The sequence below is a fragment of the Canis lupus genome, chromosome 11 (genome assembly GCF_048164855.1).
Source record: "Canis lupus baileyi chromosome 11, mCanLup2.hap1, whole genome shotgun sequence".
NCBI classification, from domain to species: domain Eukaryota; kingdom Metazoa; phylum Chordata; class Mammalia; order Carnivora; family Canidae; genus Canis; species Canis lupus.
The window spans coordinates 58,676,144-58,692,202 of record NC_132848.1 but is presented as its reverse complement, the minus strand read 5'-3'; the positions used below and the strand labels follow the sequence as shown (position 1 = coordinate 58,692,202).

General features: G+C 41.4%; 1 protein-coding gene across 8 annotated transcripts in view; it reads right to left on the bottom strand.

Moving 5' to 3' along the window:
• The window catches only part of EML6 (EMAP like 6), a 270,058-nt gene that overhangs the window by 32,225 nt on the left and 221,774 nt on the right, over window positions 1-16,059 (bottom strand). For all 8 annotated transcript variants that reach the window (XR_012003469.1, XR_012003468.1, XR_012003467.1 and 5 more), the window contains exons 27-28: window positions 11,959-12,160; window positions 11,718-11,844 (exon numbers count right to left, since the gene is read on the bottom strand). Coding sequence is in view for 5 of the 8 variants with exons in the window: in XM_072768387.1 (XP_072624488.1) it covers window positions 11,718-11,844; window positions 11,959-12,160 (329 nt within the window). In the remaining 3 variants the exon portion in view is untranslated. The remainder of the gene's footprint in view (window positions 1-11,717; window positions 11,845-11,958; window positions 12,161-16,059) is intronic.

The following is a 16,059-nucleotide window of genomic DNA, read 5'->3' as shown; positions in this document are numbered from 1 at the left end:
AAAGTTAAAGACTCCAGAATCAAAAGACAAGGGGAATTTAGAGACACCAAAGGTTTCAAATGTTGGAGGCAATGGTAGTGATAACACAGTTGATAAAAAAAAAAACTTTATTAACTAACTTAGCTTTGCTATAAAAAATGGCCACAAATGGAGAATGATTTCAAATAAAAAATTTTAACAGGAATACTTCTACTTTAAAATATGTAAATTATCCCAATGAAGAAAAGCCCAACATGAAGTAGATTTATTAGGGAAAAGTACCCAACATTGAAAGAAGAATTAACACCAATTTTTCTCCAACTCTTCCAATAAAAATCAAAAAGGAAGGAACACTCCCAAACGCATTTTACAAGGTCAGTATTATCCCAATACCAAATCAGAAAAGGACACTACTAGAAAATAAGAGGCCAATATCCCTGATGAATATAGATGCCAAAATTCTCAATAAGATACCAGTAAACTTCATTTAGTAGCACATTGAAAAGATCATTCACCATGACCAAGTGGGATTTATTCTGGGGATGCAAGGATGGTTCAAAATGAGCAAACTGTCAATGTGATACCTCATAATAGAGTTAAAGAAAAGAATCATGATCATTTCAATAGATGCAGAAAAAGCATTTGACAAAATTCAACATTGACTCATGAGAAAAAACTCTTAACAAATTAGGCAGAGAAGGAACATATCTCAGTGTGATACAGGTCATATAAAACAAGCTCACGGCTAACATCATGCTCAGTTGTGAAAGATTAAAAGCTTTTCCTCTGAAGCCGGGAACAAGCCAAGGGTAACAATTCTCACCCCTCCTATTCAACATAGTACAGAATGTCCTAGTGAGAAACAAGCAAAAAAAAAAAAAAAAAGAAATAAAAGCTATCAGAATTGGAAAGGAAGAAGTAAAACTGTTTCTCTATTTGTAGATTACATGATTTTATATATAGAAAATACTAAAGACTCCACCAAAAAACTGTTAGGGCTAAACAATGAATTGACTAAAGTTGCAAGATACAAAATTAACATACAAAAAAATCAGTAGCACGTCTAGATGCTAACAACTTTTCTGAAAAAACAGTGAAATTTATCTCATTTATAACAGCATCAAAAATAATAAAATAGGGGATCCCTGGGTGGCTCAGCAGTTTAGTGCCTGCCTTTGGCCCAGGGCGTGACCCTGGAGACCCGGGATCAAGTCCCACATCAGGCTCTCTGCATGGAGCCTGCATCTCCTTCTGCCTGTGTCTCTGCCTCTCTTTCTTTCTCTGTGTCTCTCATGAATAAATAGAGATTTTTTTTAATCTTTAAAAAATAATAAAATACCTAGGACTTAATTTAGCTAGAGGTGAAAATCTCTATGCTGAAAACTGTAAGATCTTGATGAAAAAAATTAAAGAAGACAGAAATATCCCACGTTTGTGGATTGGAAGAATTAATGTTGTTAAAATGCCACTACTACCAAAATCCATCTGTAGGCTCACTGCAATCCCCATTTTAGATTTCCAATGGCATTTTTCACAGAAGTATTCCTACTTCTATAATTTATTTGGAACCACAAAAGACACCTATAACCAAAGAAATCCTGAGAAAGAACAAAGCAGGAAATATCATACTTCCTGATTTCAAACTGTACTATAAAGCTACAGTCATTAAAACGGTATGGTACCAGCATAAAAACATACAGACCAATGGGACAGATTCGTGAGCCCAGAAATAAACCCAAGCATACATGGTCAACCTAATATTTGACAAAGGAGCCAAGAATACTCAATGGAGAAAAGACAGTCTCTTCAATAAACGGTTCTGGGTTCACTGGATACTCACATGCAAAAGAATGAAACTGGACCCCTTTCTTATACCACTCTCAAAAATTAACTCAGTGGGTTAAAGACGTGAAAGTGAGACATGAAACCTGGAAACTCCTAGAAGAAAACATAGCAACAAAGCTCCATGACATGAATCTTGGTGATGATTTTTTGGATATGACACCTAAAGCACAAGCAACAAACTGAAAAATAAACAAGTGGGACTACATCAAACAAAAAGTTTCTGTGCAGCAAAAGAACCCATCAAAAAAGTGAAAAGACAATCTACATAATGGGAAATTTTTTTGCAAATCATGTATCTGAAAAGGGGTAAACATCATAAATATATATATATATATATATATATATATATATATATATATATATATTTAAACCTCATACAATCCAGTAGCAAAAGAAAAAAACAAAAACTTAAAAAATGGGCTAAAGACCTCAAGAGAGGTCTTCTCCAAAAAAGATATAGGAAAGGCCAACAGGTACATGGAAAGATACTGAACATCACTAGCATAAGGCAAATGCAAATTAAAACCGCAATGAGACATCATCTCACATCTGTTCGGCCATCCTCAAGACAACAAGACAGATACCAGAGTGGATGTGTGGATGTGGAGAAAGGGAACTCTTGTGCACTGTTGGTAGGAAGGCAAACTGCTACAGCCACTGTGGAAGATAGTATGGAGGTTCCTCAAACAATTAAAAATACAACTACCATATGATCCAATAATCCCACATTTTAGAAATGCATCCAAAGGAAAGAAAAAAACTAACTCAAAAAGACACCTGCACCTCCATGTGCACAGCACCAGTATCTACAATAGCCAAGACATGGAAACAACCTAAGTGTCTCTCAAGGGATGAAGATAAAGAAGATGTGGAGACATAAACAATAGAATATTAGTCAGCCGTTAAAAACTGAGGAAATCGGGCCATTTGCCATATGCTGTAATTTACGTGTGGCATCTGAAACAAACAAGCCAAATTTATGGTTACCAGAGGCAGAAGGGAACAGGGAAGGGAATTGGAAGAAAGTGGTCAAAGGTACAAACTTCCAGTTATAAGGTAACTAAGTGCTGGGGATGTAATGTAGAGCATGAGGGCCATAGTTAACGCTGCTGTGTGATATATGGGACGGACAGTAAATCCTAAGAGTTCTCATCACAAGGACAAGGTTTTTTTTTCCTTCTTTCTTTTTTACTGTATTTCTATGAGAGGATGGAGGGAGGCTCAATGAAGCTATTGTGGCAATATATTTCATACATAAATCATACCATCGTGCTGTAAGCCTTAAATTTATAGAGTGAGGTCAATCATTTCTCAATAAAACTGGGAAGAAAACAGAAAAAAAGGAGATATATTAATATTTACCTACTACTGGATAATAGGGAAATGAAAAAAAAAATACACACGTGTACTAAATGTTTCTCCTGACAGCCACTCGGCCCTGTAATTCTGTATCATTTAGGACAGAAGCACTAAAGATGATATTCAAATTTAAAAGTGATTTTCTAATTATATTACAGATTTCCCTCTCTGGAAAACAAATGGTATTTAATGAAGACATAAGGCTTGCTAGATACAAGTGTATAAAAAACACTGCTTCTTAAAACTTCTTTTTACAACACGATTGGGTACATGTTCCAGAGCCAGGTCAGACAGCTGAACAGCTAGACCAAGTACATCTAATCGAGAGATGACGAAACCTATTAATGTCATCATTTCTACAGTTGTCTATAGTTCATAAGTAAACCACATTAACTTGGTGCCAAGACAATACAATTTAGGTGTCAAAAATGTACTTTTCCACCTCAGACATTTTTCTCAAGGGAGACACAACCTTCCCAGTCTGAGAAGGCAGGAGAAGTGGCCACAAGCCCAGGGCCCGGCTGAGGACGGGGAAACATGCTCAAGCTGAGTGTGCGATTCTGACTGGTGGCCCTATGTGACACAGCTCCTGAAGTGAGAAGGCAGGAGGAAGGGTTTGAACCCCTCCTTCATCAAGTGAAAGGTGAAAAATATAAAGATAGAAACAGAAAGGGTCAATTCCCACATTCTTTTCCTCATCCCTGGACAGCCAGCCAAAAGCTGCAGGCCTCAGTGCCTGTTAATAAAGGACCTTGAGCAAATACAGCCTGCTGACCCAGGTGCCCTGAGAACTCAAGCCCTCGCTTAGAGGAACAGAAGTTACTGAATATTTATATGCCCATTTCCATAAAAGTAGTTCAGTCGGTATTTATTTTGTATTTCTCATCACAGAGTTAGGTTTTTGTCTGAACGCACGTCCCAACTAAATATATCAAATAAAAATCTCCATTATTCCTATTCCCTATGCAGACGGTTAATCTAAGCAGTTCGGGGAGGAGGAGATGGGGACAAGTGTGTCATACAGGAGACATTTCAAAACAAACAATGAACCACGGCCCAACCGTGTGAAACTTGAAAGACCAACGGCTGTTCAGCTCATGCGGATTTTAATAATAGACCACATGACACATTTGGAGATACTATGGATCCTGTCTATAAGTTATGAAAAAGATGACTTTGTGATCCACCTGTGTCGTGATCATGCACTTACCTCAGAATCCAAAATTGGGATTGCACGATAATTTAATCCATACAAAAAAAGCCCTGGGTATTGGCACTAGACATTTGTACAGCTCAAAGTTTCTAATTTGTTCTTTTTCTTAATGTGAAGATAAAAACCTCTGGAGATGGGCCAAAGATGTTTACACGTTATTTTTAAAGATATGTGAGAATGTAAAAATGTAACGTGAATAGAAAATACCAATTTTAGAAAGCAACCATTCTCAGTGTACTAATGCTTTCTATAGGTCAATTCTTCTGACACCCCTCGACAGCAGAGTAAAACTATGGCTCATCAAAACTGACTCATTTAAAGCTGGGTAGAGTTTTAAATGTCTGTAATGATTCTTGCTACTGATTTGGTTATATTTACTGGTATCTTTAATTGATTATATCTACTCAAAGACATTTATAAATGATAGGAATTACTGTTCAACATTAAAATGACCAGAGGCTCTCTTCTGTGATAATAATACTAGTTTCCATCAAGAAAAAAAAAAAATGAAAGGAGCACGAGCGGGCTATTTTCCACCCCTCCATTCTACTCTCTACCCTTCTCTCCTCCTGCTCTGAGCCCTCCATGGCTGACTTTTGAGGCTTCCATCAACAGGCACTTTTGTCCTTCAGTTTCTGACTGGCCTCAGCTTGAGGGCAAAATCAGGGGAAGGTGAGAGGGTCAGAGGAGGATACACCTGGGGAATTTACTCCCCGGAGAGCTTCTTGCTGGGATTCAGGTAGGTTACCTTCAACTTTCTCCCCCAGGTCTCAGCTCCTGTCAGGCAGTCTGCTCCTACAGCTAATGCTCCCCAGGTCTGGCAACAGACCCAAGGGTGATGGAGGGGCTACCCCATCCCTGTCGTTTCTCTATATCCTGCCCACACCTTTGTTACTAGGCCTTTCATTTAACTCTCTCCAAATTACTTCCTTTTCAGAGGGCTCTTGCTTTCCTGTTGGAGCCAGAACTGACAGAGAGCTTAGGTCAAACCTGAAAGACTTAGGCTTTCTCTCTCATGGTCCCCTAATTCTAAGAAATTCTATATAATAGGTGCCCTATATTTTTATAGTCTTTGAAGCCAACTTTAGAGAGCTAGAGCCAAGAATCAAAACCAGAAAAGGAAAAGAAAGCCTTCTCATCTTTTAGATGATACTACCCAATATAATCTTTAGAAATGCAGTATATATAATATGGTGCACCAAAGCATGGCAAAGGTCCTATTAAAACAAGGCAAAAAAAAGAGTTAAAATATTAGTATACCTCATGACTTTAAAAAAAGTGTGTTTTTTTTTTTTTTAAGATTTTAAAAATTTATTTATTCATGAGAGATACCGAGAGAGAGGCAGAGACGTAGGCAGAGGGAGAAATAGGCTCCCCGCAGGGAGCCCGATGCTGGACTCAATCCCGGGACTCTGGGATTATGCCCTGAGCTGAAGGCAGACACTCAACCACTGAGCCACCCAGGCGTCCCTTTTTTTTCTTTCTATTTTAGGTCTATAACAATTTAAGCCACCTCCAGTAGTTATGAGGAACTAAAGTGCCCTCACAGAAACTAGATTCCCTGCTGGGACAGGAAAACCAATGCTGAATATGGGATTGACCTCTTGTCAAAACCTAAGGACAATTTTGTTTGTTTGTTTGTTTGTTTGTTTGTTTGTTTGTTTTTGGACAATTTTGGAAGTACTTGATGGTATTGTGAAAAAGCCACATATACCAACCCAAAGAAAGGTCTGCTAAAGATCACAGCGACAGCTCAAACATTAAAAAGTGACAACAAAAACACCATCAGAATCAGCTGCACCTAAGAAGAGACAAATAAGAACTATGCTTTTGAAAAGGAATATATACCAACAGTATTCAATTAACTGGTGCTTAGTTTATCCTGAAAAAAGGAGAGCAGAAAGAATGAAAGTTGATTTAATTGATTAAAAAAAAAAAAGTAATGTGCTTCACTGATACGACTCACTTTGAGACTCCAAATCATTACCAATCTGAGATGTCAAAAGCCCTTTTCCTGCTAAGTTGCCATAAAATGCCAACCCTTAGGTCAGAGGGTAAATGATAAAAATGGAATTAGACGGATCCAAAGCTTGGGTCTTCTGGGAGATGTCTCTCAAAGTTGACCTTTCCTCCCTCTTACTGTGCGCTGGACATGGTCATCTGGGGAGTGGCCAAGCACAGAGCCAGGGTTTCTGGACGAGTCCAGGAGGAGTGTGGGGTGGGATGGGGGTGGGGTGGGGTGAGGATTCAGTTCTTATAAGAATGACCAGTCCTTTCTGGTGCCTCACAGAATCCCTAACCCACAGGTGCATCGTTTATATTCCAGCAGGAATCTGAAAGACTAGGGGAAGCTGGTCCTCAGAGAGGATATTGTGTTACCCCTACTCTGTGTTCACTTGGTGCGTGTATCTTTTGTTATGACAAACACAATCTTTACATCCTCTGCCTATTAACATCTTCTAACATCTGTATTACTACTGAGTCATGCATAACATGTCCATGGCAAGGGCAGGCGTCTGTGACTCAGCCAGCAGAGGATGAAACGGATATGGACTAGTCACCTCTATATACTGTATCTCACGCTCTCCCCTTCTAAGCGGCAGTTTAAAAGACTATCCTCCTTCTGTCCTCCCTTCACACTATTTGGCATGTAGTGGTGGTCAACATTATTGTTAGTCACAGGCCTATGAAGATCTTTATCTGGACCCTGCTGAGAAAACTTCATAGCTCCCCAAGATCCTGGATGTGAGGGTGGATACAGTAACTGGAAACTCTTTGGGGAAGGGTGACTGCGTTTTCAATCATTTATGTGGGATAGTTTAAGTTGGAGCATTTTAAGAGTGTGTATATGACAAGAAAAATGGGAGGGCAGAAGGCATGTCCTGCTTTGGGTTCACACGGAAATCAAATTTTGTTAACCACCTTGGACTTTTAGTTCTGATAAAGGTGATTACACTGCTAGTCTATGGGTGGCATATGGCTGCTTACTTAAAACAGTCAATAAAAGGCTCATATTTTATAGAGCAGCAGGGATTGGTTGAAGGGTGGTCGTGTGACCCACCAGAGCCAAAAGTACCTCATAAACCATTTGGAGGATTTGTCAGTCAGAGGCAGTTCTTTCCTGCTGGACTGTAAGGTCCAGGCACTGTAGTCATTTTGCTACTTGAACTGCAGTAGCCAAAAGAAAGCAGAACTGAAATATGGAGAGAGAACAGGAAGATTTGAGTTTCTCTATCAAGTGACACTCGAAGTCACCCAATCTCTGGATTTTTGGATGTGTCAGACAATAGGTTTCTTTTGCTTAGGCCAGTTTGGGTTGGGTGACCTCCCTGAAACCAAGTTGTACCTTATAAATTAAAAAATGACATACAAACTTCGTGTAGCCTTGGTAATGTGGTGAAAGAAACTTCTTAATTTTTATAGGCAAGTCTAGGAATCTGGAGCTGAGCAAATTTCAGGGACTTTGTCACCTGATGAATTCAGAACTGTTTTTATTGAAGTGAGAACACAGTATTTTGGTATCATCCCTTGTGCTGATAGTAGGCGTTTTGTATCTTAAATTGCTCTGAAAACCATGCTTCCCTCTCCTGTTTTTTTCCTTTCTGAAAAAGAACTACCATTTAAAGTATTTATTAAGCAATACTTTTAAGTTTGCAGGTGGATGAAACAGGCATAATATTAAGAAAACAGGGCAAGGTAGGAATGAGGCCAAAAGTTGGAAGCAAGGGGGTGTGTCAAGGTGGAGGTGGGAGCTTGAGAGGCAGGAGAGCTTTGGAAAGGTTGCTTTAGACCAGAACTGGAGTCAGCAGAGGATGGCGGAGAGCATATGCAGTGGCCCTGAGTGTCCAGATGAGGTCTAAAAGCATAGGTTCCCCAAACTGGAAAAGATTTCATGACTTGCCTCAGCCACATGTCACACGTGGCAGGTGAGCAGCAGGATTACCCAAGAGTTCTGCCAAGGTTGGGTACTGGCTAGACAAGTGTGGCGAGGTGAAAGAGGCAAGGCACTCCAGTGTGCTAGAGCACAGTTCAAGGGGGTGACCAGGATACTTGATAACACACCTGTAAGGGATTACGTAATTGGTAGGTATAACTCTATGCTTTTGAGAGCAATTACCAATTTCTCTCCACTTTCCTACTTCTCAAAAGATTGGAACTAAAGATCGTGTGACTTCTGAAGAGTAAGAACTCAGGGTGAGTTAGAAATTGTACAAAGAAGCACAATCCAAAGCCTCATGCTCTTTTAAAATCAAATAACTGAGTCTAATTAGAACTGAGTCTAATTAGCACTATCTGAAATGTGAGGAATTAGAAACGCAGTTGCTTAAAAACTAACTGGTGCATAATGTGCAGCTGTCTGCAAGGCAACTGTTTTCAGTGTGATGGATCCTGCGCTCATCTCACGGTTCTAAAGTGGGAAAGGATTTCAACCAGAAGCAGAACTTTCCGAAACACTGATAAAAAGCAAAAACAAGTCCTTGCACTGAGTGGTTGATCCAGGCTCAAGCCTCTTGCAATTCTCCAATGTTTGTCTCCCGTTAGTCTTACTGGGGTGTGTCTTGGCCCAGGTATTTAGAAAAGGCACCCAGGTATCTGCAGGTATACACGGGAGGGAACAATGAAGGGCAGGTCAAGAAGAGCCTCTGCCTCTCCAATCAGGAAGGCTTGAAGGAGTGAAAGGGAAGAGTGTCAGGGCTGACAGTCCTGAATATTGGTAGGGAGAAGCCAGGTACTATCTGATCCCATGAGGTCCCCAGCATTTCTGTCTCTGCGCCTCTCTCTCTTCTTCTTGGGATGCTGGAGTCCACAGAGTCCATTTCTTTCTTTCTTTCTTTAAAAGATTTATTTATTTATTCATGAGAGACACAGAGTGAGAGAGAGAGGCAGAGACCTGGCAGAGGGAGAAGCAAGCTCCCCACCGGGGGCCCGATGTGGGACTCAATCCCGGATCCCAGGATCACGACCTGAGCCAAAGGCAGGAGCCCAACTGCTAAGCCACCCAGGCGTCCCCACAGAGTCCATTTCTTATCCCAGGCGAGGACTCAGGTGATGTATTTGCCTAGCTTATTGTCAAGAGTCCTCTCCACTCACCTTCCTTCTCTAATCCTGCTTTCTCACAAAGTCTCTGAACGTCCCACCTTGTCTGGCACCCCCTTCTCTCTTCTGCAGTTCAGGCGCTGTCCACCATCCTATCTCAGGTTCACATTCTGCTAACATTACTGACAAGGACTGGTGGAGACCGCTTGTTTTGGTTCTCATTATGATTTGCCCTCATGGAGGCTGTAGATTCAGACACCATTTGCTGCTCCTTCGTTGCTCACCCCCTCCTGCAGTGGTCGAGCTTTGCTCCCAGGATGCCTTGCAGCTGACATCCTGCTCTCTGGTTACAGCCCACTCTGGGAACTGAAGCTGTCAAGGCTTTTAGGTTACCAAGGATATTACTCTGTGTAAAAAAAGGCTTGATTATTCCTCCAGACCCTGTATTTATCTCAAAAATGTTTTGTTCACTACATGTCTTCTTCATTACACCCTGGTGTGAATTATTTTGAAAAGTCAACAGAGTACTGAAATGCCAACCCCTAGATCTCTTAATACTATGAAGCACTTTTTTTTCTTGTGTATATAAAAAAGTCAATCCTGTGGTTGCTAATTAATGTACATTATGACAAGTTCCCAAACTGATTTGGTGAGGCAGCTTCCAGATATTGGCATTCTTAAAGGTCCACTGTACCTGCAACTCTCACACTTTTTTCCCAAAGTGAACAAGGATGAAATTTTTACAGACCTACCCAAAGAGACATCGAGACAAGGAGAAGTTCAGATGAGCCTCAGTTCAGGTTAAAAACCAACTACAGGGTTTGGAATTGTGAATCTGCTTAGATTTCTAAATCTTAGTGGACAGTCTAAGTCTCGGCATGATGAAGCACTAGGGTTGTAGAAATCAGCCAGGACAACCTTGGAATAATAGCCAAGTCAACTCACTTCATAATATTATGTGACATTGGAGAGGCTCGGTAATTTTTTCCCAAAAGAATGTTTAATTTATGCCAAATGTTTTTAAGGGTGGATTATTTAAGAGCAAGGCTTATTTAGGCACTTCTGTGCAGATGGACTTTTTTTCTTTATTCTTAGTATTAGGCCCTTTAAAAGTATTTTCTTTCTGTGGCCTCTAGAAAAACCACGTGGCAAGCAAGATAAACTATAATTCATATACTACTGCAGAAAAATCTCTAACTTTTTTTAATCAAAAGAGAACTCTGAATCTTTATAGTAGACATCTAACAAAGATGCTGGGGATGGATTAGGGATTTTTGAATCAGATTCCATCAGTGGGCATATATTACCAAGCTAATTTTGACATCTAGCAATGGACTGAAGCGGGGGGGTGGGGATATTTTATTTCTTTATAACTACATTCCCATCTAATTGTAAGAAGTGATAAATCAAATTTTTGAAGTAGTTAATTTGCCTAATAGGCAGAAAGCCACACTGAATGCAAAAAAGCAACTTGGTCTCATAGTGGAACCAGGGAACTTGTGAACATGGAATCCATGTCAATATCCACAGAGAATTCTTCAAACATCTTTGTCATCCATGAAATTCTCTTCTGATGTTAGAATTTTAGTGAGTGTTTATCCTGCCTACTATGAATGTGGTAAATTAGGTAACTGCAGTAGCTATGAGCTTTTTTTTTTTCCTAAAAAATGCCTAAGTATTTGGCTATTTCTCTTTTCAATACTTACAACAGCACATCAAAAAGGCCTAAAATAACATCCCAAACCCCCTTTCTATATAAGGATCCCGAGACGGCAAAAACAAATTGGTTAGGTCTAGAATCACGAAGCCCATCTGAACAATCTTGGGCAGGTGAAGACACAATGAGAGAAGGTACACCAAGTGATACAGTGTAATGCACAGACTCTGGTTAGAATAGGGGATTATTTTTCACAACCCACAAATATTCCTTCAGGACCTTAGAGGCCTTCCCACCCTCCCACCTCTCTAATCAGCATGTCTCCTATTAGCCATCACATTCCAGACAGTGTTTGGCTATCCTGACACCCTCTCTAGGCAAGGGGAAGCCTGGTTCAACCAAATCTCATGTCTATTCAAGTCATATTCCACAACCAGCTTCTGCTTTTGCCATATGTCAAGGGCCGTGGGCAATTTTCCCCAGTTTTAATCTGTATGCAGGTTAAGACTCTGTGCATATACACCACAGACTAGCTTAAGTAGCAACTCTGAGGGCAAAGAAAATGAACTCTTGTTGAAATCTTGTCATCAGATGTAATCAATGCAAACAAACCTGGCGACACCATACCTTTCTTCCACTGAAACTTCTTTCAGCTGCTGGTGTGGTTTGGTACCTTCCATCTCCCTGATGCTCACGGCATAGATCTTGGTGGTGTAATCAATGGCCTTCTCTCTAGCAACGTCACTGTCATAGCCTCAAACAATGGAAAGAAACGGGTGTGGAGTTGGTGGGCAGTGGGCCGGGGATGGGGTGGATGGGTGCTGTGCGGGAAGGGGCAGCCGGCTAGAGGCAGGTGGGGCTCACTCACCTCCATCCTCTTCCGCATCCGTGTCTGACTCCTCACTGTCCACTAGCTTGCTCTCTTGGGTCCCCACAAACTCCCTCGTCCAGATCATTAAGGCGGTGTCAGCACCACCGACCGTGAGCAGCACAGAGTCGTTGTGCAGCCACCTCACGTTGGTGACATGCGCGCTGTGCCCCACATACTTCTTGAATCTTGCATGCTGGCCCTGTGAAGCCAGAAACTGGTGATTACCCCATCTGGAGTCTTAGGAGTCCTGCCTTCAGACTAGTTCATCCATGTTATTTTCCCGAGTGGCTTCTGGTGGATACAAATTAAGCAGTTGATCTAAGCAGCCACTTCCCTCTGTTTTCTTAGAGTGTAAGCTCTATGAGGGCAGGAACTAGGTCTCTTTTTACCGAAAACATTACCTGGCTCATCATGTCCTCAGTATGTGGTTTCTGAGGGAAGGAACAAAACGTTGGACTACAGAACCTCCTTGTGAGGGCCTAATTAAGTATTTGTTTCTCTCAAATATCAAATGTACATTCCCCACAGGTCTCTAGTGTAAACTCCTGATGGTGAATCTGGCTGACATTTGAGATCAGAAATGTTTTCCCTGTCATCCCCCATAGTGGCTTTTGTACCAAGGCCCAAGCTAGGAGAAGAGCAAGGGACTTCTTAGAATCCTGGGGCCCAAAGTAAGATTTAAAACAAACACAGCAGTTTCTGCCACGGATACTGGAAACAATTTTCACGGGAAACATTAAAACAATTGGTTTTAAAACAAAGTATGCTCCTTTTCAACAAGCATAACCAAATATAAGAGCCCAATTTATGAATAATTGTAGAAAGCTTTCCAGAGTTTCATACCCAGGCCATACAACATTTATCGCAGGTGGAGAAGGATGAGGGTGGAATATGAGTCAGCTGCTCACAGTCCTGACATGTGGAGGGGAGCTGAGGCTGCCACCAGAAACCAGCTTCCATTTTTGGCTCATGAGCCACAGCCTGGCAAAAACAGCTCCAGCGAGAGCCATTTTAAAGAGGGGGACTTTTTTTTCCATCCTCTCAGCAACAATCAGAGAATACCTTAACCAATGTGGGAAGCTGCACGCTCTTCCTGAGGTTGTGAGAGGGCCATTGGTATCCCCCATGGAAACTGGACTCCATAATGGAAGAGACTTCCAGAGGGTTTTGGACCGGCATGCTAGGGAAACTGAAACCAGCACAGACACATGGCAGGAGACAGGTGCAGCAGAGTGTGTGACTCTGAAGTATGCTCGTTTAAGATCTCTGGGTATTTGGCGGACCCCTACCTGACAACGAGTGGAAATGCCCATCCCTCAGCAGAGTACTGTGTGTAGAAACATTAGGGAAGCAAACAGGCAGGCCATATTTCCAGGAAGCCTTCCAGAGCCACTAGTTTGCTAGAAAACAGGCAGAGCACAATAAGGATTTCCAAGGGAAACCACTACTCACATAGATCTATGTGAGATCCAGAAGACACGGAAGCAAGGAGGACAGGCATAGTGGTCACGTGTCCTGCTGGTCTTCCAGCTGGAAACAGCAACCTGCCCACTGTATCTACCACCAACACAAGCTTATTTCTTGAGGAGGACAAAGAAAAAGAGCCTGAGGAATGCCTCTCCATACTCCTACTTATATAATGGTATATAGGGTTTCTAGACAGGATGGAAGAAGAAATCCAAAAAGAAAGGTTCAGGAGAAAAATGATTATAACTTGATCATAATCAGGGTGCAGGGGGAAAGAAAGTGACAGAGGAGAAAGAGGAAAAAATTATGAGTCTCGGGGATCCCTGGGTGGCTCAGCGGTTTAGCGCCTGCCTTTGGCCCAGGGCGCGATCCTGGAGTCCCGGGATCGAGTCCCGCGTCAGGCTCCAGGCATGGAGCCTGCTTCTCCCTCCTCCTGTGTCTCTGACTCTCTCTCTCTCTATGTCTATCATAAATAAATAAATAAATAAATAAATAAATAAATAAATAAATAAATAAACCTTTAAAAAAAATTATGAGTCTCTGACGTGATTTAACAAAACTGAGATTCTTGCAGCAGAAGGGGATTCAAGATTCTCAGAATACGAAACAGGATCACTGCTCCATGGAACAATAAAGGGAATTCACAGTTACTAGATATTTCCAGGAAACCAACTACTCCCCCAGGAGGAAGAGGTCAGCAGGGATGTTTGGTGGCTCCCTTAGGGCCTATGGAAGGAGTCTCCTGAAGACCTGGCACAGCCAGTCTGATGAGCTGTCCTTCCAGGTCATCATGTCAAACCATGCATTTGTGTCACCCATCGGTACTCACTACCACTACTTTCCTCTTCCACTGAGTCATGAAAGAACAGAGAATCTGGAATATGTTTCTACAGGGCTGGGTGTTAACTGCTGTTAGGGGAGAAATTCCTGAGAGTTTGATGAAATAGATGTACCCTCTCCTCAGATTCACATTTCGCATAGAATTTCTCTGCCTTTAACACTTAATGGACAAGGTTCCTCTCAGAAGAGCCATTCTCTAGAGCCTTTGACTTTCTGAGAAGGAGACTTGAGACCTTGAGGGTGGGTTTGAGAGATGTAAATGACATCTCAATGACATGAGGTATTTTAACCTCGCTGGTATAGTGGAAGGGCACAGCTTGCAAGCGAATGGAATGGAGGCTATGGAAACAACTGGCTGGCTATATAGATGGTGTCCAAGGACAGAACTGAGTTTTCTGATACATGCTTTAAGGTACTAGAAAAATAGGTAGACTCGAAATAATGTGATTATCAGGGGACAATACCTCATTGAGAAGATTTTAAACTGTGAAACTGTATATGTAAGAACACCTGTTAGTTATTGAAAGAAAACTGCCTGAAAGAGAGGCCAAGTAACTCCTAGGAAAGGAGAACAACAAAAAGTTCAAGAAGAAGACATGACATTATAGTCTGGAACTTGAATTTTGGGCAAAGAGGTTTAAGTGTAGTGATGAGATTTTATAGGTGTCATTATGACCTGATGACATGGAACTCAATGATAGATTACTGCGATGGGATGGTGTTTTAATGTGGTACAGCTTTCCTAACAAAGTGCCACATGCTGGGGGCTTAAACAACAGAAATTCATTTCTCACAGTTCTGGGAAGAGACTGGAAACTTTAAGATCAAGGTGTCAATTTGGTTCCTGGTGAGAGCTCTCTTCCTGGTTTAGACACACCATCCATTTATGAGTACATACAAAGTGTGCATATGGCCTTTCCTCAGTGTGTACAGTGTGTGTGTGCATGGAGGGACAGGGGTAGAGAAGGGGGGGAGGGAGGGAAGGAGAGAGAGAGAAAGAGCATGTGCGCACCCGTGCAAGCTCTCTAGTGTCTCTTCTTACAAGTATGTTAACCCTATCAGATAAGAACTCCAGACTTATGATCTCACTTAACCTTAATTATTTTTGTAAATGCCCTCTCTCTATATATATAGTCACATTGGGTGGCTGGGTTTTAACATATGAATTTTGGTGGGGAATCATTCAGTCCATAACAGATGGAGAACTTTGTCCAACATGCAGACTCAGAGCATTGGAGAAGTATGACAATACAGCTAGAAATATTCATCAGCTTGGGTCCACATATTTAGGAGTAAAAGTGTGCCAGAAAAATCAGATTAAGAACAAGAAGAGAAAGAGAAGTGATACTATCTTTTTTTTTTTTAAGATTTTATTTTTTCATGAGAGGCACACACAGCGAGAGAGAGAGAGAGAGAGACATAGGCAAAGGGAGAAGCAGGGTCCCTGCGGGGACCCCGATGTGGGACTCAATCCTGGGACCCCAGGATCAGGCCCTAAGCTGAAGGCAGGTGCTCAACTACTGAGCCACCCAGACGTCCCAGAAGTGATACTATCAAAGCAGTTTACACTGACCAGTGGTTTTCAAATGTTTTTAAATTATGAAACTGTTTCTTCAACCAAATCTTACATAGTAGAACTCAAGAATATAAAGAGATATCATCCAACTTAAAATAGTGGACAAAAGATTTGTACAAACACTTCATGAATGGTCAACAAGAAAAAAAAGAAGTGCTGAGCATCACTAGTCATCAGGGAAACAAAAATTACAAGCACAACGAGATCATGTTATC